The sequence below is a fragment of the Castor canadensis genome, chromosome 12, assembly GCF_047511655.1.
Source record: "Castor canadensis chromosome 12, mCasCan1.hap1v2, whole genome shotgun sequence".
Classification (NCBI taxonomy): Eukaryota; Metazoa; Chordata; class Mammalia; order Rodentia; family Castoridae; genus Castor; species Castor canadensis.
Genome location: NC_133397.1, coordinates 22307750 through 22331306, shown reverse-complemented (window position 1 = coordinate 22331306; position 23557 = coordinate 22307750). Strand labels below are relative to the sequence as shown.

At 40.0% G+C, this 23557-nt stretch overlaps 2 protein-coding genes across 3 annotated transcripts in view; both read right to left on the bottom strand.

Moving 5' to 3' along the window:
• Positions 1 to 10286, bottom strand: part of Drc1 (dynein regulatory complex subunit 1) — a 50762-nt gene extending 40476 nt beyond the window's left edge. For both annotated transcript variants that reach the window (XM_020183632.2, XM_074049329.1), the window contains exon 1: positions 6440 to 10286. In XM_020183632.2, the coding sequence (XP_020039221.2) occupies positions 6440 to 6582 (143 nt within the window). In that variant the 5' untranslated portion in view covers positions 6583 to 10286. The remainder of the gene's footprint in view (positions 1 to 6439) is intronic.
• Positions 10287 to 15951: 5665 nt separating this feature from the next.
• Selenoi (selenoprotein I) overlaps positions 15952 to 23557 on the bottom strand; it is a 35011-nt gene continuing 27405 nt past the window's right edge. Inside the window, exons 7-10 of the mRNA XM_020183631.2 lie at positions 22995 to 23043; positions 21330 to 21510; positions 20077 to 20259; positions 15952 to 17070 (exon numbers count right to left, since the gene is read on the bottom strand). Coding sequence (XP_020039220.1) covers positions 16936 to 17070; positions 20077 to 20259; positions 21330 to 21510; positions 22995 to 23043 — 548 coding nt within the window. The 3' untranslated portion in view covers positions 15952 to 16935. The remainder of the gene's footprint in view (positions 17071 to 20076; positions 20260 to 21329; positions 21511 to 22994; positions 23044 to 23557) is intronic.

The window sequence follows — 23557 nt, the reverse complement described above, 5'->3', positions numbered from 1 at the left end:
CAGATATCTAGAAATTCTAGGTTATCTCATAAGATTAGAACAGTGATAAAAAATTAAATTAAAAAATATTGACTAAAAATAAATTCTGTTTATACACAAACAATTAAAAAAGAATAAGCTATAAAGACAAAAGACTGCTCATGAGGTAATTTTTTTTTAATTTTTATTTTATTCATATGTGCATACAATGTTTAGGTCATTTCTCCCCCCTCCCCCCACCCTCTCTCTTACCTCCCCACCCCCTGCCTTACTCTCCTCCCCCCACCCCCTCGCTACCCGGCAGAAATTATTTTGCCCTTATCTCTAATTTTGTTGCAGAGACAGTACAAGCAATAATTGGAAGGAACAAGGGTTTTTGCTAGTTGAGATAAGGATAGCTATACAGGGCATTGACTCACATTGATTTCCTGTGCGTGGGTGTTACCTTCTAGGTTAATTCTTTTTGATCTAACCTTTTCTCTAGTTCCTGGTCCCCTTCTCCTATTGGCCTCAGAGAAACTAAAACAGATACCTTAAAAGCAACTGCGTAAGCTTCACTGTAGCACATTTTCTCTCTTGTCCTATAATTCACAAGGAAGTCAAGTCTGGCAGAATGGTTCAAGTGGTAGAGCACCTGCCTAGCAAGCATAAGGCCCTGAGTTCAAACCCCAGTACAGCCAAAGAAAAAAAAAATCAAACAAAAAAAAAACCCAAGGAAGTTAATCCTAATCCGGGGATTCCCAGTTACACTGTACAGTTGACCCAGGCACATAGACTCAGTCACATGCATTTTTTGACATGCATTTTTTGGGGGAAGAGTTTGGGGTTCTTTTTTTTTTTTTTTTGCTGATTCTAGGGTTTGAACTCAAGACTTTTTGCATAAATTACATGAACTCTACCACTTGAATCCTACCTCCGGTCCATTATGCTCTGGTTATTTTTGTTTTTGTTTCTGTTTGTTTTTTTTTCAGTACTGGGGCTTGAACTCAGGACCAACACCTTGAGCCACTCCACCAGCTCTTTTTTGTGATTTTTTTTTTCTTTTTTCGAGATAGGGTTTCATGAACTATTTGCTAGGGCTGGCTTTGAATCACGATCCTCCTGATCTCTACCTCCTGAGTAGCTAGGATTACAGGTGTAAGCCAATGGTGCCCAGACACATCCATTTGTTTCAAAGCACATCTGAAATGGTTCAGAACTGTCCCTGCTCCTTAAGGCACAGTTCATGTTCCCAAACCCACTGGGTCACCACTATCCCTGCAGAATAGGTTTGTGACATAAACAACAATAGCACAATTGTGTGAAGATGAAGCAACAGAACAAGTTTCACCCCTTCCTCCCACTCTGTATGCAACTCATTCTTTACACCTTATGAATTCACTTTTAGACACATTTCTTCATATAATTTTTTCCCAAAAAAATGTATCCAGGTAAGTTAAAACTATTAATCCATTAATTCTTTCTCAGTCTGTACTATAAATTTTGTTTCATTAAAACAAACTTTACTGGGACAGTTTTATAAACAAAGCTCAAAAAAGAAAATGTTTGCATCTATCTGCCTTTCTTCTCCAGCTATTTTATTACCTATGTTTTCCTTTCTTGAACTCAGAGTCTACACTTTGAGCCACTCTACCAACATTTTTTTGGTAGGGTTTTTTCAAGATAGGGTCTCTCAAACTAACCCTGGCTGGCTTTGAACCATGATCCTCCTGCTCTCTGCCTCCTGAGTAGCTAGGCTTACAGGTGTGAGCCACAAGCACCAGCTATTACCTGTGTTTTCAATCTCCTGCTCCAGTTTTAGGCTCGTAGCCACACACCTAATCTCATGTGTGTCCACCAGCCTCACCTCCCATTCTATTCCTGCCTCCTTTGTCTGAGTTTCTCTGCTGTCAGCTCTTGATGCTGGGCTTTCGTGGGACATGTTACAAGCTTCCTTCACCTCTCTTTTCCCTCCATTCCCAGTGTCATTTAATTAATTCCTATGGTTTTAAATACGACCAGATTGCCATCTCTTTGGGTGGTATTGCTAATCCAGAATTCTCTTCTGAGTTTAAGACCCATCATTAACGGCCTAACAGACATCTTACAGAATCCAACTTTGTTTAGTATGCTCCAAACCCAAACCTGGATTTCCAACACCTGCCTGTGTGTCTTGCTAGATTACCATTCTTGTAATAGGCACCATGCATTTGTTTAGAAAGCACAAAACATGGCTAACTTGTTTCCTCCATTCTTCATCCCATTGGAGGGATGAAGGCAGAGTGGCTCAAGTGGTGGACTGCCTTCCTAGCAAATGTGTGGCACTGAGTTCAAACCTCAGTATGGCCATTCAGGAGAATGGAGATCGAGAATCTGTTAAAGTACCCAGCTGTTCAAATCAGTTTTGCTTCTTCCTCATCTTTTACTCAAATAGCCAATCAATCCGCAGATCCTGTCATTCCAGTTCCAAAATGGTCTTGACTACATCTGGTTCTTGCCAAACCCACTGCCATGAAAAGTCCTAACTAATCCTATGTCACACCAGAGCCAAAAAACCGCCTCTTCACTGGTCTCCACCTCCATTTCTGGCTCCTCCAGACCATCTTGCCAAGGAGCACCCAGAGCGATCTGAAGATAGATCCAGTCACTTCCCAGCAGTACTGGAGTTCAAACTCAGGGTTTTCCCTTGAAAGGCATGTACTCTACCACTTGAACCATGCCTCCAGCTCATTTTTCTCTGTTTAATTTGGAGATAGGGACTCACTTTTTTCCCAGGTTGGCCTGGACTGTGATCCCTCTGTGTGACGCTTCCCACCATTGCTGGGATGATGGCGCATGCTACCAAGGCCAGTTTTATTCCATTGTGATGAGGTTGAACTTTCTTGCATGGACTCTCCTGGAACTGTGATCCTCTCAATCTCAGTCTCCCAAGTGGCTAGGATTATAGGTGTGAGCCTCTGGTGCCCAGCTTCCAGTCCAACTTTTTACATAGAACATTCTTTCTCATTCTTCAGGACCTCTTCTCTAGCCACCTACCTTTAGTTCCCACATCTATCCTTCTCCATCTTTGTTCATGCTTGCTTCTTTAGGATATTTATCAAAGTTTGCAGTGACATTGTTGTTCACTTTTTTTGTTGGTCTTTTTTTCCTATCCCTTTCACTAGAATATAAGTGTCTGAGGAAAAAGATTGTATTTGTCTTGTTCAACATTGAGTCCCCTGTACAACTACCAAGGTTAGAGTGGCAGTCCAGGACTTGACTCACAAAGCTTTGGAAATGGTTAAATAAGGCATCATTTGGGACAAAACAGAAGGGCAGTCAACAAGAAAACAGCTCATAAATTAGCCAAAGAAAGTAATAATGGCTGAGAGAGACTATGCTAACAAACAGCGTGACCCCTTGCCCATCTCCTGAACCTACACCAGTTCTCAGATCCAAACTTATTAACTAAAGAGATGACAGGGTCCCCAGGAGGAAAATACCTGTAAACCAATGGTAAATATGTACTGTAAAGATGTCCCCAAGGGTCAGGGACTAGTAATAAGGAAAGGGAGATGCCCAGACATTTTTAGGGCTGTTAGAACAGGATCTGAGTTACCATGGATACCTAGAGACACAGACCACCATCATGCCCTTATCCAGTTAGAGCAAGGGCACATAGGGGCCGAAGTCCTGCTTACAGAGGACCCAGTAGGTCTGTGGACTCAACCAGTGGTTATTTCTCTGGCTACTGAAAGTAGAGTTGGAATCAACTCCTTAGGAGTTTCAGAGCCTTCTTACTAGGTTCTCAGCCTGTGGGTAAGAGCTCCCATAGTGGAGGAGGCCAAATGGATGCCCCTGGAACTGTGCCTGAGCAAATAAAAGCATCCTAGACCAGAGGGGATGGTGGGACACAATAGCGATGGTCACCATCAAACTTCCATTTAATTCATAGGTCTGGCACCTGTAGAAAGTGGATGGATTCTAGAAAATGACTACCAATTATGGTAAGATCAACAAAGTAGCAATACCGATCACAGCCACCATGCAAAGGTGGTATCATTTGTAGAGCAGATTAGTGTGATCTTGGGTCCAGGAATGTGCGGACACTGGTTGGAGCAAATGCTTTCTTTTTGAACTCAAACAGAAGAAAAAGGATCACAGAAGGGCAAGACATGGTGGGCTCATGTCTGCAATCCAGATACTTGGGAGGCAGAGATCAGGAGGCTCACTGTTCCAGGCTTAAGCAAAAAGTCAGTAAGACCCCATCTCAACCAAGAAAAGTTGGGTGTGGTGGCATGTTCTTGTCATTCCAGCTATGTGGAAATCATAAGCAGGAGGATCTCAGTCCTAGTCAAGGCAAAAAAAAAAAAAGTGAGACCTTACCTGAAAAATAACTAAAGCAAGAAAGGCTGGGGTAGGGGGCGGGAGGAAAGGGAGGGGCGGGGGAAAGGGAGGAGAAATGATCCAAACATTGTATGCACATATGAATAAAAGAAATAAAAAAAAAAAGAAAGCTTGGGGATATGGCTCAAGTGTTACAGCACCTGCCTAGCAAGCTTGACACCCTGAGCGAGGAGGCAGAGCACAAATACTAGAATGGTGGATAGAGGTCACTGTAAATGTATCAAACCCACAGAATGTACAAAAGTAAGATCCAAGGTAAACTGTGGAGCCTGAGTGACAATGTGGGTCAATGTAGACCACAGGTGTCCCCTTGGGTGAGGGGCTGACAGTGGCTAGCACATGTGAGTTCAAGAGGTATATGAGAATGCTATACTTAGCTCACTTTTGCTGTGATCCTAAAAATATAGTTTCCACTTGCTTCTAAAAATATAGTTTATTGACTTTAAAGTCAAAAAAGATTATTTTGTAATATATAAACATCATAAGAAGTTCAAATTTTAAAGTCCATAAATAACATTTGTTGCTCGGTGTCAGTGGCTCATGCCTGTAATCCTAGCTACTCAGAAGGCAGAGATCAGGAGGAATGAAGCCAACCAGGGCAAATAGCTCAAAAGACCCTATCACAAAAAAGGACTGGTGGAGTGGCTCAAATGGTAGAGTACCTGCCTAGCAAGCATGAGGCCCTTAGTTCAAACCCTAGTACAGCCAAAACATAATAATAATAATTTCTTAGGACACAGACATGCCAAAGATAAGCAGCTGGGACAGAAATCTTATGACCTAAAAAGTCTAAAGTATGCACTATCTGGCCTTTTACAGAAAAAGTGTGCCAGCCCTTACATTATGTGTATATTTTACAGGGTGATCCTGGGGCCTGAGTGATGCTTGATCCTTAAGTGTGAAATCCCATACAACTGACCAGGTGACTTTATTCATATGCAAAAGAGGTACCAAATGGACCCATGACTACAAATCATATCCCTCATCAGCCAGCCTGATGATGCTTGAATGGCACCAGCTGGGAGGCCATGTGCCAGAGAATGGAGTGTCAGAACGCAATGACTGCTGGAGACAGAGGCCTCCATATCACTCTGTCCCAGTGGAAAAAATACACAGGTTTGGCAAGCAGTGTGCACACGTGGAGTTGACCCCACTTATCATCATTCCTAATGACCCATTGTGGACTTTGTGCTTCCTGTCCTCACAGCTCCAGTGTTTGCAAGGTCAGAAGTCCTGGTCACCAAGAGTGTACTCTTGTCACTGCAAAGAGGAAGGACAGAGCCCAGCTACAAGTCATGGCTGCCACCTGGGTACTATAGACTTCTTAGGTCCAATGACCAGCAGATAAGAAGAGAAGTCTCCATCCAGCAGGAGAAGGGCTGTTACACAGGAGGGTTCAGGGATTCGGGTGTCCTGCGTCCTCCGTTATCAGTGGACTGTGAGTGGGCAGGTGCAGCAACTCTGGATCCCAGACTCTTCAGGAATGAGGGTCTCTGTCACACACTGGATAAGCCACTGAGAAGTGATAGGTGGAGGTACACTAAATACTTATGGAAGGATGGATGAGGAGGAAAGAAAGACGCCCAAGAGCAGATCGTAGGTCACCACACAGTACGTGAACTACAAGGTCTCAATAAAGCACTGAATGGGTTGTCATTTCCACCTTTGACTTTACAACAGGGTGTCCGATGTTTGTGATTTTTGCCTTTTGGTGTGACTGGATTTGAACTCAGGGCTTGACCCTTGCAAAGCAGGTGCTGTACCACTTGAGCTACAGCTCCAGTCCATTTTGCTCTGGTTATTTTGGATGTGGACTGTCGCACAAACTATTTGCCTGGGCTGGCCTCGAACTACCATCCTCCCGATCTCAGCCTCCCAAGTAACTAAGATTACAGACTTGAGCCACCCGCCCAGATTGTTGGATGCTTTAATACCCACTACTCTTCTTGAACCTTTTGGAAGAAACGCTTTCAGCTCATCAAGGACCGAACCCCTGCTCCCACTCGTGCACAGGGCCCTGCCCCGAGGCTCCCACCTGGCACCCGCGCACTCCGCGCTCTCTGCTCCGCCGCAGGGCCCGCCCGACCCCGCTCACCGCCTCCGGGCTTCCAGGCGCGCAGCGATGCGGAGGCGCCGGGCCTGGATCCGCTCCTCTGGGTTATCAGAGTGTATGGAAGGCCCGAGGGGGGTTAATTGTTCATCCTCATTCTGGGGCCCTATGGACCCTGCCGGGTTCATGGCTGTGGCCTCCACTCCCAGGGAGCTCTGCCTGAACCGCCGCCGTTGCTAGGAACAAGCAGTTGCCAGGGAAGACCAGTCACGTGACCGCAGCCCGAGCGCGGGAGCGCGCAACTCTCAGCCCCGCGCGCTACCGAGAACTTTGCGTCCCAGCGTTGGGTTTCACTCCTCTCCCCTGGCGTGCATGAAAGCCCAGTCCTATTAACGGGGACTGGATTCTAGAAGGCGATAGACCTGGGCCAAGTTGTGATTCATCACTTTGTGACTCTCATGATGAACTTGACATTCGTTTATTCTTCAAATCAATCTTCCTGAAAATCATACTTACTAAATACATCGCAGCGCCTACTATATGCCACACGCTGTGCTGAGCTAGGGATATGGGTGACGTTCATTCCTTGTGGAGAGTGTGAATATCGGTCCACTCTGCGCTCACTGCCTCTTTGGCATTATGGACTGAGCTCTCTTGCGTCCAGCCAGCTAGTATCACGCGGCCTCTTTCTCCTCCAGAACGTGAAACCACTGTCCATCAATACATTCTTTCCAGCAAGGCGTGTTGTCCTCTGTAGCTGAAACCTACAACAATCTCATCACTGTCTGGAGTCACATATTAATAGAGGAAAGGGGAAGCAGAGGAAAATGGCAGAGCCTCATTTCTGGGCGGGACTGGGGTTTGAACTTAGGGCTTCACACTTGAGCCACACCTCCAGTCCAAGCAGAGGAAAATGGTACTGGGGACGGAGGGTCCGAATACAGAGCTCTCTTCTCTCTCAGGGAAGCAGTCTCCAGAAACTATTTCCTTGGTATTTTTGTGTCTTGTCAAAAAAATAGTTGTCATTAAGAAAGAACTAAAACCCTTTAAACTGCATACCACTTGACAGAATCTTGTTCCCTCAGCCCACAGAACCTAAGGGAAAAGGGCAGTGCACTGTGCCAAAATGCAGGTACTAGTCCTGACCTTGCCCTGCCATCTTGGGCAAGTCACAACTTCTGAGACTTTTCTTAACTGTTCAGTGGCACTTACTGTCTCAATTATTCAATTCACAATCAAGCCAAGAAGATAAGCCCTTGGTGAAGAAGACCTACAAAGAGGCAAACCGACAGTGTTTTTAAAATGTTTTTGAAGTCTGCAAGTGGTAGAGAACATGGAACTGCCTAGAGTCCAGCTGCTGCCTGGATCCTGATCCTGTACCTGGCTAGATGGGAAAAAGAGGTAGTTGCTTCTAGGCTTCCTGGCCCTCCAAATCTCTCTTTGCATTGGTTGTAACCAAGAGTGTTAAACTTTCCTATGGGCCATGGCATCAGAGAGGCAAGATATAGCTCTGAGCACAAACTGTCAGGTTCTGGTCCATGTTTCTACCATCCATAAGGAAGCAAGTACACACATGCACATGACTGTGGCTGACAGCAGAATACCATGAGATAGTGTCAATTAGCTGTTGCACAAGAGGCAAGTGAGAACAAAGCTACTACAGAAACCCATGAAGTACCAGTTAAGTAACTGCCCAGATACCACTCCAGACTTCAGAAGAAAGGATCTCACTCCATTTTCTGCTGTTAGGCTGCTGAGAGTTTCAGGTCTCCCCTGCTTTCTTCTCCACAACTGAGAAAGCTGCTTACAAAGAGGGTGGGGAGGGGTAAGGATATAGCTCAGTGGTAGTGCGCTTGCTTAGCAGGTGACACCCTGAGTTCCATCTCCAGCAAAACACACACACACACACACACACAGCCTACCTGATTCCCACCGTATGTGCTGGGGACCCTCCTCTGTCTACCACATAACCACAATAAATGTCACAAACCAGTCTCCTTTCCTGGCTTTCTTGAGCCATTTTCTGACCAGCTAGGAGGCCCTCCTTGCTCTTGGACACCCTCAATTATATAATAAAGTTTTTGCATAGTTGTGGAAAAGTCTCTCACCATTAAGAAGGTACCTTTCAAGAGGACAGTCTACCTCAACCTACTAACAGTTCAGGTTAGCATATGCACTGATTAGGCAGTTCTTGTTAACAGAATTATCCTAGGGAGATAATGCATCTGTACACATAGCACTTAGCACAATGCCTGATACGTGGTAAGCGCTCAACGGATGTTTGCTGAGTCAAAGAAATACACACAGATGTAACTGTATGCTTACACTAGTTACTAATATTAAAAGCTGCATGACACAAAATCCATGAGTAGAGGAAGTGATAAAGCATTCATGGGGTACAATATAATTTATGAATGAATCTGACCCAAGAAGAAATGTGAGATATATTAAAGAGAAAGGAAAGATAAGGCACACTTACAGTGCAATCCTAGTTCTATCTGAAATATACACACACAAGAAAGGCAGGACCTGGGCCAGGGAACCACAAAGTACTTGATCTCTGTAGGGCCTGGACTTATGAGTACCTTTCAGTCTTTATTTACTTATTTTGTGGTACTAGGAATTGAACCCAAGACCTTGAGCACGTTTAGGCGTGCATTTTATCACTTGAACTATGCCCCAGCCCAGACTTTCACATTCTCTATTCTAACAATGCAATGTTTATAATGAACACAAATCACCTTTGCTTCAACACAAAATAAATGCTGAGCTGAGTGCAGTGTGTGCCTCATGCCTGTAATCACAGGTACTAGGGAGGCAGAGATGGGGAAGATCATGGTTGGAGGCCATCCTGGGCAAGCAGGTTGAGACCCCATCTCAACCAACGAGCAGTGTGGTGAGTGGTGCATGCCTGTGATCCCAGCTATGCAGGAGACATAGGTAAGAAGATTGAGGTCACAGGTCAGTCCCAGGCAAAAACCTACCTGTAAAATAACGAAAAGGGCTGGGGTGTGTGGCTCAAATGGTAGAGGATCTGCTTAGGAAGTGGGAGGCCCTGAGTTCAAACCCCAATATTGCAATAAATTAAATAAGTATGTAAATCAGAATAAAACAAAAAAAAAAAAAAAGGAAGGGGCAGATACAGTTTTCTTTCAGGAAATTTGTGAGAAGATAAATAAACATGCTTTAGGGGCACAGAGAGTGTGAGTTTTGGTGGACCTGAGTGTAGTTACACAGCATATACCTGCTGAGGGTCAGGGACTTGCTAGGTGCTGGAGGTTTGCAGACAGAAGGCAGGGAGTACCTGCAAGACAACTGAGAAGCTGGCAGAGGGAAGCAGGAGCACACAGCTGGGTTAAGACATGGGACATTTCCTTCCTCACCTTCAAATCTGTTACTGAAAAAAATGTAAATGCCCACTGCAGAGCTGGAAGAGAAATCCTGTTGTAAAAATGGGAAATATTCTCAGAGGCAAAGTTAGATAATGGGGGTCTTGGTTTATATACTTTTAAGTGTGTTGGATGTGTCTTGTTTTGTGGAAAACAAGATCTAGAGTTTTAATCTATAGAACAGTCTGGAGAATTAATGTCATACATTAACATTCTTTCTATGAGAAACAGCTTTTGAGGAAAAACTTACCACCTTACAAAGTAATTTAAGTGTGATGCATTATAGGGATGTATATGTATGTATTATACCTGTGTGTACATACACATAGAGTACTGGGGCTTCAAGGGCAGTATACTATGAATACCAGTTGCTGCCACCTGTTTCACACTGCTTTCTGAATTAAGTCACCGGGTCAGAGACCACCCAGAAGCAAGTAGCTGGTCTTTCTATACCAAAAACAAGAAAATTAATATTTTGCTTTGTAACAATCAATGATTCTGAGACAAGTGGCTGGACATTATTTTTCCATCATAGGTCCTCCTCCTTTTGCACTTGTCAGGGAAAAACAAAGAAGACAATTTGAAAACAATTAAAAGAATTTAAAAATTACTCTTTTATTTTTATTACAATAAATATCAATAAAAGAATTTAACAATTTTAAACTAAACCTACTGTATTACTCTTGGGGTTCACAGCAGCAGAAATAAACATAAATCCAGTTGAAAGGCCAAGGCTTGCAGAATCCAGTGACAAGAAACAATCAGGTCTTGATTATCCGGGCTAGCCACAGGGAACAGCAACCCGGATAATGCAAAAATAACATTGAAATGCACTATCAAAATCCATTGTATATAAATTATCTGAGACTTCACAACATTCCAGCAAAATAATTTAAGCAAGTCATGAAGCTCCATTTCTGCAAGAGTGAGAGTTCTTCCCCCTGGAGCCCATGGGCCATAAATGGGCACAGAGCCTCCCTCTGGCCAGAAATGGGCCTGTCCTCATGCACACCCAGAAGCCTCGACCCATGGTGGGAACAGCCATCAATCTTGAAAGCTGTCTTTTTGACTCACATGATCCCTGGTTAAAGGTAGTGGAAAGTGAAATACTTAAAGGGCTTTCTCCAGCCTGAGATGAACTGAAGGGGAAAAAAAGTTGAGGCTCTGGTAGGGGAGAGGCTTGAGTTATGAGATATGTGCAGAGTCCCCATGAAGAAAGAGTCTACTGAGGACTTACCATCTGGATGATAATCAAAACAGACGCCATGTATACATGATATACATACATATGTGGAGAAAATGTGCACATATTGAATATGTATACATACTCAGAGCAAAAATAACCAGGTAAATACTACATTATATACTACAGACACAGCAAGCCCTATGCAGACCAGCTACTAGTATGTTCAGTTAAACTTCTGAAAGGGGAAAAAAGGTTTTATGATCTTCTTCATCTTCCTGATACATTCTCTACTTGCAGCTAACACATTCCATCTGCTCGGGTGGTGCTGTTTCTGGGTACCTGGGAAGGAATGGAATTGTACTCTTGTTTCAAAAGTCTACAGAAAGCCAACTGCAAGGACGCCAGGCTACACAATTCAATAATTGATTTGGCCACATGTTCCTACTCTTTTTCTACAACTGGCCACCAATTTAATCTATGATGTTAGATGGTAAGTAAGGGGGGTAGGAGGGGAAGGCAGGCAACAGGGAGATTTTATATCTTGGCAATTATTCATTGTCTTATTCAGAAGCAGTGCAATTTTCTTAAAAATTGGAATCTGGAGCTGAGCGCCAGTGGCTCACGCCTATAATCCTAGCTACTCAGGAGGCAGAGAGTAGGAGGATCACAGTTCAAAGCCAGACTGGGCAAACAGTTCGTAAGAACCTATCTAGAAAAACCCTATCACAAAAAATTGGGCTGGTGGAGTGGCTCAAGGTGAAGGCCCTGAGTTCAAGTCCAATACCACACACAAAAAATTGGAATTTGGGATTCAATACTGAATTTCTTGAGATATTTTGAAATGAGCAAAGTCATTACACATAGCTGGATCTTTGTCTTCTGCATGGTTGCTGTAATGAGGTTAAGTTATCTGAACAAAATAACCCATGTAAAAAAGTTAGTATCATGAGCAGTCTCAATTAGTAGCTATTAAGTTCAAAGTCTGCTACTAACTACAGATAATCCAAACAGACTTACAGTGCAGCATTCATAGACCTTGCAAAGTTAAACCAGGCTTCTTTCACAACGTGGTTACTCACTAAACATATTTCAGGCCGAGAATTTACTCTCAAGATATTAAAAAGTGCTCATGAAGAATATTACAATCTAGAATTCATGGCAAATTGCGTTTAATAAAAATCTAAATCAGTTCTAATTTTAAGTGTTACCCATAGAAACTGCTCAAGAGAAGACCTTAGCCAAAGAGACATAAAGCAGCCATAGCACTTAGCCACTCACTATTTGTGCCTCAACACTGCCTCTGATTTCAATTTTAGCAATTTCAGTATGTGCGGCCAAAGCAGACAGTGTCTCTAGTTCCTATGTAGCATTCAGGTTCTCTGTGGCCAAGATCACGACCCGCATGCTTTTAAAACACCACTACCTTAATTTAGCTCAGCTTTCTAAGAATGACTCTCAGAAAAGGAAGATAATACAAATGGTCTGTGACAGACCAGAACAATCCTTCTGCTGTGTCCAAATGGATTTTCCTAGAGAGACAAGCCACTGTTAACATAGGTTAAAATCAGTCCACATGGCACTTTCCAATTCTGGGAAACATGGCCTTCCTGACTGAATGCAACACAACCAACCCCCATATGCAGAATGCCTGTGAAAGGGCTCTGAATGGCAAAACTTCCTTTTTGCTATACTAAATATGAGCTCATTCAAGATCTGTCTGTGTAAAGAACAGATCCCTGCTTAAAAACAAACAAAAACCAGCTAGATTTCTATCTCTCACATATTTGTTTATTAAAGAGCAAAGCATATTACTAGCATGCAGGTTAAAAAGTAAGGTTACATTTACTTTGTACTGTAGAAACACTGAAATTAATCAGCCAACAAATCCAATTATCATGGCTTCATGCAAGGAAAAGTCAGACAACCATGATTTATCATGTACCCTAAAGTAAATTACCTGCTATTAGGTCAGTCATATGTGCCTGTCAAAGATGAAAACTAAAATACACAAATCACATGGGTTACATAATTAAAAAGGGAAATCAGAAATCTACGCAAGCTTCCTAAAATGCTGAGGGCATTACACTTTCAAGTTTCACAGTGATTAACACCATTTTCCTGTTAAGACTGTCACTTAAATGTGCATGTCAAAGTGCTTCAAATGCAGCATACTGATTAAAATTCTTCCTGGAAGCAGGACTGGCAGCTAACTTAGTAAGGTTATTCACTCACAGGGTGTTCAAAAAAGGGCAAGCTGCCTTACAAAGACATCTCATGGGACAAAGAAATTCTGATGTGACTGCACAAACTTCTTAAAGTGTGCTCGATCAAGGCCAGAGCTGAGGTGGAGATAAGGCCACTCTGAACACAGGCACCAACACAACTGAAGATTTCTGGGTCTGTTTTTTGGCTTATCCGGGGACCCAAAGTCAAAAGTCCCACCATCTGGTTTACTTTGTTCCCAGTCTTTGACTGGTTAAGACCTTGATCCTTAACCAATCAGGATCTAAGGCAATCAAGGAGATCTGAATTCGGCAAGATTGAGAAGCAACAACAAGGCCTGAGGGGCGCTATCTCTGCTAGTTGAGGAAACCCAGGTGAAGAATGCAGAAAGATGATAAATAAGTTTCAAGTTCAAATATACGAGAGAAAAGTAGTCTTTGACTTACACACCTTCAGGTGATCTTTTTATTCTTTATAGTCATAAGAGTCAAAGTCGACTTTGAAAAGCAAGATACATTCCCAATACTTTTTGAGTACAAAATAAACCAGTTCTTTGAAAACTAAGCACTTAGGCAACTTTCAAATTCACTGGGTATTAAGGTGGTCCCTTCTTCCCCTTAAAAAATGGACACCCTACCCTTTCTCTGTGCATATTCTTCAAATGCCCAAGCTCCAGGTTGCAATCAATACTCTCTTCCAACACCTCTCTATGAGAATAAATGATATACTGGTAGAAACATCCTAGACTACAATCAACACTTAACTTTCTTTTCAAAATCAGAATTAAAAGTATTTTAATCATAATATTAAAATGCCAAGTTACCTTTTTATCTGAAAGTTACTCACACTATTGTCCTTAAAACTAAAGCCCATAAACTAATCTATTACTACTTGTGGAGGAAAGCAAGTTGCAATTTCCAAGTGTGCTACAATTAGATTGGGAATATGATTTAAGATCACAAAAGGCAGCAGCACACTCATCCAGGTATTTCTGAAATTTTCTATCCCTCATTCTCCCTCAAATACAGAAGAACTTTTTTCTGATGAGCCCAAAAGGGCGTTTTCCATACCATAACCTGAAAAGCCACTTCTTACAGGTATACATAACTTTGGTCAACAGAAGCACAATGCAAACCTCTGGCCTGGCAAAGGCACTCCATTCTGCAAGTACAGAAACATGCACATATGCTCCCCAACCATGGCACTGCCCCCACAAGGCAGCTCTGGAGGGAGAAAGGCTGGGGTGTGAACTCACCCAAAATATCATGCATAAGCTTGAATTATCTTTGATACTTTGGAAAGGTTATAGTAACTTGCATAACAGAAATGCACAGAGCTATTGATAATTTACTCCTGCACCTGCTGCTGTATCACTGTACAACAAATGGGGAGCTTTGAAAATGCATTCTGAAGATGGCAGACTAAAACAAGAAGTCACAATATAGGAAGGATTCACAAGTCCATAGTATTCTGAAACAGCTAATTGCTTGGTCTCCCTTCCCCTTGTTAACAGTCTTTCTTTCATTTAACAATAAAACTGATGATGGCAGAATTCTTTACCACCACAGGGAAAAGTCATAAAGTATAGGCACAAAACAATTTTCAAATACATCTGATGCAACAAAAAGAGGGTAGAAACACATTTTGAAGGAAAAGAGCCCCTGTAATTATAGGATATGGCCCTAATGCCAGAATTAAAGGGCATCTGGTGTGGGGGGCAGTACTGGGGTTCAAACCCAGGGTGTGATGCATGCCTAGGCAAGCATTCTACCACTGAGCTACAACCCCAGCCCTTAAAGAGTACTTTCTTTTTTTTTTTTTTCTTTTAAAACTACACTGTACAAGGTGAAGAAAGCCTGTGGCCCAAATTTGTCATTTTGTAAGTATTTATCAGTTTTCTTTTATGCAAATTAATTTCATTCTTTTGTACAAGGCCAATAAAACAGTGAAGTGATTAGCTGAGAAACTTTAAAACAAAGTTCTTTTCCTCATTCCAAACTAACTTCATCCAGTTCAATTTTACAGATGACACTGAACAAGGTATATACAAAATAGTTACCCTCACTTACTTGGTTCTTTCTCTGACCTCCATGATGGAATTTATTAACAAACCTGGGATCACTATTCACATTTTCCTGCATCAATTTCTCATCTATTTTCAAGGCTCATTTTTGTCTCGAAGGAAGTTAACAAATACACTTATTTTTACAATTTTTAAACTGAGTACAGACCATGAGCTAGCTCCTTGACTCACTTCTAATTAGCTGGATGACGATGATTAGAATTTTAAATTTTTTAAAGTGTAGAATTAATTACAGTTTTTTTTTTTTAAGAATCAGACTGAAATTTAACAAAGGAATACATTACAACATTTAACGATGGTCACATTCATAGATAAATAATGGTTATGAATTTAATTACATTATCAACATAGTGGTGCCTATTTTATCCAAGTGCAACCTGTCCAAAAAAAAAAAGGGTTTAAGATACACTCTTCATTCAAGCACAAACTTCATTTTCCATGAAAATAAAAGAAAGTCAGCAAGAAAATTTTACCACCACCAAACTAAATGAAGACAAAGTCAAAAAGGAAGAGAAGAAAATACTCACATTCATGAAAAAAATGTGATTCATAAAACAACCACAATAAAGTTAAAGGGATTTTTATATTGCCAGCAAACCTCAAAAATTATTCCAAGCCACATTAAGGGAATGAGAAATCAGTAAGGCATGTATATCAAAAGCTTCCTTCAAGTGGAGAAATTATTAAATTGGAGAAATTTCTCTCCACTTTATTCTGCATGAAATTAAAAAACGAAACTAGCACCTCATCCCCAAAAGGGAGAACAGAGAAAGCAAGAAAGGACAAATGGACAAACTGAATCAGAAAATGAATTTCAGTAATGAAATTCCTAACTCCAATTTACATTTCCTCTTAGGAGGTACTCTATCTGCATTCCTCACAAGTATTATCGCAAGCCTAGGACTAACACACATTCTTACAATCATAGCTCACAGGTACCAAACCCCAGCAACCCTCAGCTGAGGGGAAAATGCCACATTTAAACAATGAATTGTGCTAATGGATGAGCTATAATTACAACCCATTCTCTACTAAGTATCAACAGACTATTTCTCTTTTAAAAAAAAGTAAACCATTTATCAAGATCTATTCAATAATAAAGAGCCAGAATACTAGAGAATCTCTCTCATATGTGAGGACAAAGGGCATTTCCATGGGAAAGAGGAACCAGGATTTGGCAATTGCATATTGTTCTGTAATCATTGGCAGCTCTGGCTGAACGTGACTTGTTTTTATATTTTCTCTATATTAGATTTGGGCTATTGATAATTTCCATAGCTAAAGACCTATTAGAAAATACCAAATTTGAAAACATACTGTGTTTTTCTGAATGTTATCTGTGTTCCTAAACCAATCTGGGGATTTTAAAAACAGAAACAACGTATCTTTAACTCAACGTATCTTTGACTCTATGAGTCAAAACATTCTGGACTCATGATGCTAAAATCACTAGAAACACTTTGCTGGTCTAATGTATGTTACACTTAACCATAATGCCACATGGTTTTATAAAAAATAAAATAAAATAAGCTGGAAGTTGGAAGGTCCAAAGTTCCACAAGTTCAGATCATGTTCATTCCTGCTGTCCAAGTACTACACACACTGAGATCCCATGTCTGCCCAACAGATCAGTTTAGTTCAATGGTGATGGATGAAATATTTACAAGCATCTATTTACAGTACTTCTTTCTGAAGAGTACAGGCCAATACTCTTTTCTTCCATTCCTAGTCAATCTGAGTTTGGTTTCCTCAATGAGAAGGGGTAAATCTGAAAATGGCTGCTCAGCTGCTTCACCTATGGAAAATCAGAACATTAGATGGTAACAAACTTCTATCTAATTATTTTTCAAAAGCACACAGAATTCACCCACTGCAAACCACAATTTACAGACACAAATTGTGATTTCTGTTGGCCAGGTGGCTAAATGGGAGTGGTAGAACTATCCTGTGAGAATTAAGACTTGAACCCAAGTCTGCTTACCTCCAAAATCTAATCTTTCTAGAGCTCTTTCTAGACAATTTCATATCCAAATCTACTGAAAACCATAGGATTACTTCACCTTTAATATCTAGTAAATCAAATGATTACATTTGTAGTTAGACTCAATTAGTCAGCTTGTCAAAACTGGAACTGTGAATTTGGAGAGGCCATTGGTTAGGGTATCCCTAACGGGTAGACTTAGCTACCCTAATGGGTAGATTAGTTTGTACCAGTTAGGATGTCATTTATTTGATACTTAATGATTTATATTTTAGTAAGTCAAGGCAATGTTTTCTGTGGTCTAGCAAGTTCTACCTTTTGGTAAGGTTTACTTTTGGTTAAGTTGCTTAAGTCATAAAAGAGCACAAAGACAGACAAGAAAGATGCTCCTAGAACTTCTATCAGTTAAATTGTTTATTTTCCAGATTTTTAACAAAGAACTGGCACTATCTTAGGAATTTAAAGTAAAACGTGTTTTGGTCTGGTACATATATGGTGTTCTAAAGATATGCTTCTAAGGGTTAAAACAATTACAAAAGACATTGGCAACTGTGTCCTACGTCATACATGACTGATGAAATATCAAGATAAGGGCCCAAGAGTGTTAGAAGAAAGACTATGTTAAATCTGTACAAATAAACACATAATTATGTCTTATGGCAATTCATCAGATTTAGCAGGGTTTTTTCACACATAACAATTTCATCTACAGTAGACCCTGGATATATCTTCGAATATATGGTTCCACAGAGACTGCTATTGAGGAAAAGCCGTGAAAGCTCAGGTTTCACAGAGTTCAGTACTGTACTGCAGGTGCTTGATTCATTTTTATCTCATAATGCTCCCTAACTTCTGCTAAAGACATGCCTGCCTCTCAACAAATCTAACATTCTCATTTTATTACTTAAATTAAGCACATTAACTTTTACTTTGCTTTTTGGGCACCATTTGCTTTTGGGAAGGTATATTTGCACAAAATGAAGGGTAAGGAAACACTCAGCAATTTAAACACTCAACAATTTAAACACAACTGACAATAACAATGTGGGACTGGCCAGAGCTTCTCCACATCAACTGAGCTGCATAATGCTTGTGCAGAATTTTAAAATTTATTAGTATTTTTTCATGTGCTTGGTCAAAACCACATGTAGCAAATCCATGAATAAGGTGGGCTTACTGTATTTTTTTCCCCTAATGAATGAAGACTACTTTGGGGATAAATATTAAAGGAAGGAAGCCCATGTTCAGTAACACATTCAAGGTATAAAATTGTTTTTGGTTTTTTTCTTCAGGCTCCATCCTCCCCATGTAGCTTAGCACCATCTTCTTTTTTTTTTTTTTCTTTATTGTTTTATTATTCATATGTGCATACAAGGCTTGGGTCATTTCTCCCCCCTATCCCCACCCCCTACCCCCTCCCTTCCCACCCACTCCGCCCCCTCCCTCTCCCCCACATACCCTCAATAACCAACAGAAACTATTTTGCCCTTATCTCTAATTTTGTTGAAGAGAGAGTATAAGCAATAATAGGTAGGAACAAGGGTATAAAATTGTTACCTAGCATCACAGCTGTCCTCCATTTAAAAATGTGTGCGATTATATAGAAGTGAAGACACTCTGCCAGGTACTGGTTGCTCATACCTATAATCCTTGTTCCCAGGAGGCAGACATCAGGAGGATCATGGTTTGAGGCCAGCCCAGGCAAATAGTTTGAGGGACCCTATCTCAAAAACACCAATCACAAAAAAGGGCTGGTGGAGTGGCTCAAGGGGGTAGAGCCTAACAAGCATGAGGCCCTGAGTTCAAACCCCAGTATCACCAAAAAAATTTTAAAAAAGAAAACATTTTGTTTCTTAAACTGATACACAGCAGGATTCTTTCTAAAAACAATCATACAAAAATTGGAACCATGAAATGTGAATAACCTTTTACCTAACTCCATTCTTATGAAATTGTCCTCTGGATAAAACAGATGAAAGAAAATATAATTATTCCAGTTTTACACCAACATTATTTATAATGGTGAAAATTAAATCACTAGAGTATTAAAGTAACTGGGTTACAATTAGTAAATTGGGTAATAAATAATCTTGATGAAATACTGTGTAGCAATTAAAAATCATATTTATGAGCCCATGCTAAAATATGTAAAAACAATTTAAAAACATGTTAAAGTAGGAGGGAATAAACAGAAGCTAATGGCTTTGATGCTAGTATGTCTGTCATTCATCTTGAAACTACTCTCATTTTAAAAGAGAATGTTAAGGTTTGCAAAGACACTTCTAACAGCAATCTTCTTCATTGCCTCTGTATTTATTATTTCTGCTATGAGGTAAAACCTTAAACAATGTAATACCTTCCTCTAATGTGACACTCTTAACCTCTTACCTCATTGGACATGGGAAAGAATAAGTGCTACAAAACCATTTTTTTTTCAAATTATGTTAATGAGCAATAAAAATGTCCCTATGGCTAAAAACCAAGTGAGAAATGGTAACAGATGGGATTATCTGTTTCCCATATAATTAAGAGCACAGAACAGTTTACAATTCTACTCAAAAGAAAATGGCTCACATACATACCTTCTTAAAATGAGAATGCACCAAAGTAATTATCCAGATTTAAAATCATTCATAGTTACTATGACATAGCTATTAGAAATATCTAAAATTACATACCTGGATATTATCTAAAATTCAGGGACTACGCCTAAATTCTTCCAGCTACTGTATTAAGGAACTTTCTTTTGAAGTTTTCCACTGTCTCCTTTCTATTATTTATATGAAATACATGGAACCAGTTTTCCTCTCAATTACTCACCACTTGCACTCCGTAATGGATGTGGGCCACAGTGAAGACAGCTGTTAACGTATAGAGGAGAACACTCTCAAGGTAGGAGGCCACGCCTAAGTTCACTGCCATGACAACCAAGAAGAGAGGAACCAACAACCAATTCAAAGTTGGGCATCGTGTGCTGCTCATTTGACACACAATCAGCTGACACTTGAAGAAAGGAAGGAAATAAAGAAAAAAAGAGATGGAGAAAAGAGGGAGAAAAAAAAATTTAATTAGCAAAGCACTTCTAAAACTAATCACACCAACACTTAAAAGCATTCAAGAGCTTGAGTCAACACATTTACATGATCTAAGTTCAGTAGTTCTCAACTGCTTAGAAACCCACATAGACCTGGCCTCACCCCCAAATTCACAGATCCTCAGAATGTGCATCAGAAGAATCTGGGAGAAAATTTAATAAGGACGCCATAGAAGGCATTCCTCCATTGGGTAAAAATAGTTTAGATAAAGAAATTTCTCTCAATTTTAAGATTCTATGATATGTGAAAAAATATTTCAAAATAGCCTCCTGCACTACACAAACTAAACTTTTTCCAGACTATGAAGAGGAAGCACTACTTCCAATTCAATGATATATCCACAATAAACCCTCAAAGTGTCTTTGGTTCCCTTTGTTTTCACTACCTTACTCACATGTAGTTTCATTCTTTCAGAAATAACTTTTTACATAATACATTGGAGTTTTAAGATTGTTTAGCCCTATAAAAATCAGTAGAACTTGAGGTATTAAACAAATATTACAGACATGAAAATAAGCTCATTGGCTATGTTACAAATGAAAAACTTACAAAAACCTGCAAATACCAGTCTCCAAATCCTACTGGTTTCAAAGGACAAAAAAAAACTATTTGCAGCATGTTTTGTCTGTGAGGTTATTAACTATTCAAATTTCTGACTCGAAATATCTTTAAATTAAAATCTGCTTATCCTAATAACTATACAAGTCATCAAACTATCAAATTGACATATATTCCTAATATATGACTTTTTCCCCCAGTAACTTGGATTTGACATGAGGGTCTCAGGCTGCTAGGCAGGTGCTTTAGCACTTGAGCCATGCCCTCGCCACATTAGGATTTTTATTTATTTATTTATATTTTGGAAGGGTGGGAATGGGGTTTGAATGCAGAGCTTTGCACTTGCAAAGCAGGCACTCTACCATTTGAGCCACATCTCCAGTTCATATATTATGATTTTTAAAAGGAAGAAAATCTTACTGTGCTGTTGGCAAAGGCTGTTCCAACCATAAAGTAGAATACTCTAGGATGTATCTCTAAAATATCTGAAGGTGACTGGAGAATCCACACTGTAGACAAGATGAAGAGCAAACATGGAGAAAAGAAGGGAACCATAGCTTCATAGACTGAATTGTGTTTCAAGGTGTTATTTTTATAGCTTCTGGGAAAAAAAAATATAAAGAACATTATTACATATAAAACTTATACTGACTGTATAGTTACATAGCACGTTCTCATTTCCAAAGTACTTTTACATTTATTCTTATTTTACAGAATAGAACCAACATGATTTATACCACTTTACAGATAGGTTAAATAAGGATAAGTGACTCTTTTTCTTTTTTGTGGTATTCGGATTTAAACTCAGGGCCTGAACTTGCTAGGCAGGCACTCTACCACTTGAGCCAAACCTCCAGCCTGAGAGACTCTTAATTTATATAACTTGCTACCTGGCAGGGTCAGGATTAGAACTGAAGTCTTCTGACACTTGGTCTCTTTTTTTCTCTTTAAACCAATTAACTGCTGTGTCAAAAATGTAAAAACAAATACAAATTGGTCTTTGTTCTATGAAATACTCTAGTAGGGGAAATAAAATGAACATAAACTATCAGCAGGGTACTTCACAGTGCTACTTTGATACAAACTGATAGAGAACTTAGAATGAGATGTATCTCACACAAAAACCCTGAAGTCACAACACCAATGTGACATACTGATGTCTCTAAACACACAGGAAATATGCCTGCTTTTCTCACAGAGCCCCAAATTCTAGTCTTGATCCCATCATTCATCACATGACATTGGACAATATGCTGCCCAGTCGGAGCCTCAGCATTATGAGAAGAAAATGATTCCAATGATCTCTCCAGCCCTCAGAGCTTTGCATTTTATGACTTTCATAAATGACCACCAGCTACAATAAATAGGGAAGACTTATAGAAGTTGGTTGGACATTGGTAAGATTCTGTGAGACAGGTCTGAGAGCTAAATGATAAAATGAGAAATCCTAAAAAGTTTTTCAACTAGAAGAAACAGTAGCAGAAGAAACAGCTGAAGCAAAAGTACTGAAGAGGGAAAGAGCAAAGTACATTCAGAACACAATGAGAAAGTACAGTGTGGCTCAGCAAAGGTGGGAAATGTACAGATCAGAGAAATGAAACTCTACCTCTGCCTCACCTCCGAAACCCTTCCCCCAAAGGCAGGTGCTTCTATGCAACTGCCTTCTGAGAAGAATCAGCATAAATCCAGTTCAGTCCTAACCTACACACATTCAGAAACTTTATGATCTTGTTAACTACACTTACAGATAATAAATTTATAAAACAGAATATAAACCCATCAATATCCAACAGGAAAATATTCCTTCTTTCTAGGCAGATTGACTCACAAAAGTGACAAATCAGAAGATTGGTGAACCCAAAACCACAACAAAAGAATTAGTACTCTTTTGCTACTTATTTGACCACATAAACCACCACAAATAACCTAAATTATCTCAACTTCATTCTAAATTCAAAATACAGGCTTCACGACCTGTTCACATTGTCCAGATTGCAAAAGGTAAATAGATCCTTACATGCAGGTAAATAACAATTACTAAAGATTTCCATATTTCTTGCCCATCTGAATAAATAAAACACTTACCTGAAAAAGTTTAATAAACTCATTGGAAGAGTCACACATAATGCACAACCTAAAAGGGAGAATATTTAAATTATCATGAGTCATTCAAGAGTGACTATAATAAATGAATCCACACAAAATACCCAATGTTTTTAGACCCAGTAATTTTCACACTCAAGTTTTTTTCTGTAATAAAACTAAATACATGTCTAAACAGCATTTAAAGTAAGAGTGGCAGTACAGTTTAGTGAGTCAGAGCATAGACTCAGAGTCAATCTGAGCCTCAGTTTTGGTTGGACCATCAACTGGTCACATAACCAGGTGACTTTAGGGAAGTCAAACTTTCCTCATTTATATAATAAAATAGAAATGACAGTACTAACCACATAGGGTTTTGAGAACTGAATGAATTATTACATGTAAAGACACATGGAACAGTGCCTGGCACACAGTAAATTGTGAAATAAGTATGAGCAACTAGAAGCAGGGGACAATAAATGGATCCCACTACTTCCTGTTTGTATTTATTTTTAAATCTCCCTAGAATTTTCAGTGTCTTTCTTCCCCATCCTACTCACACCATG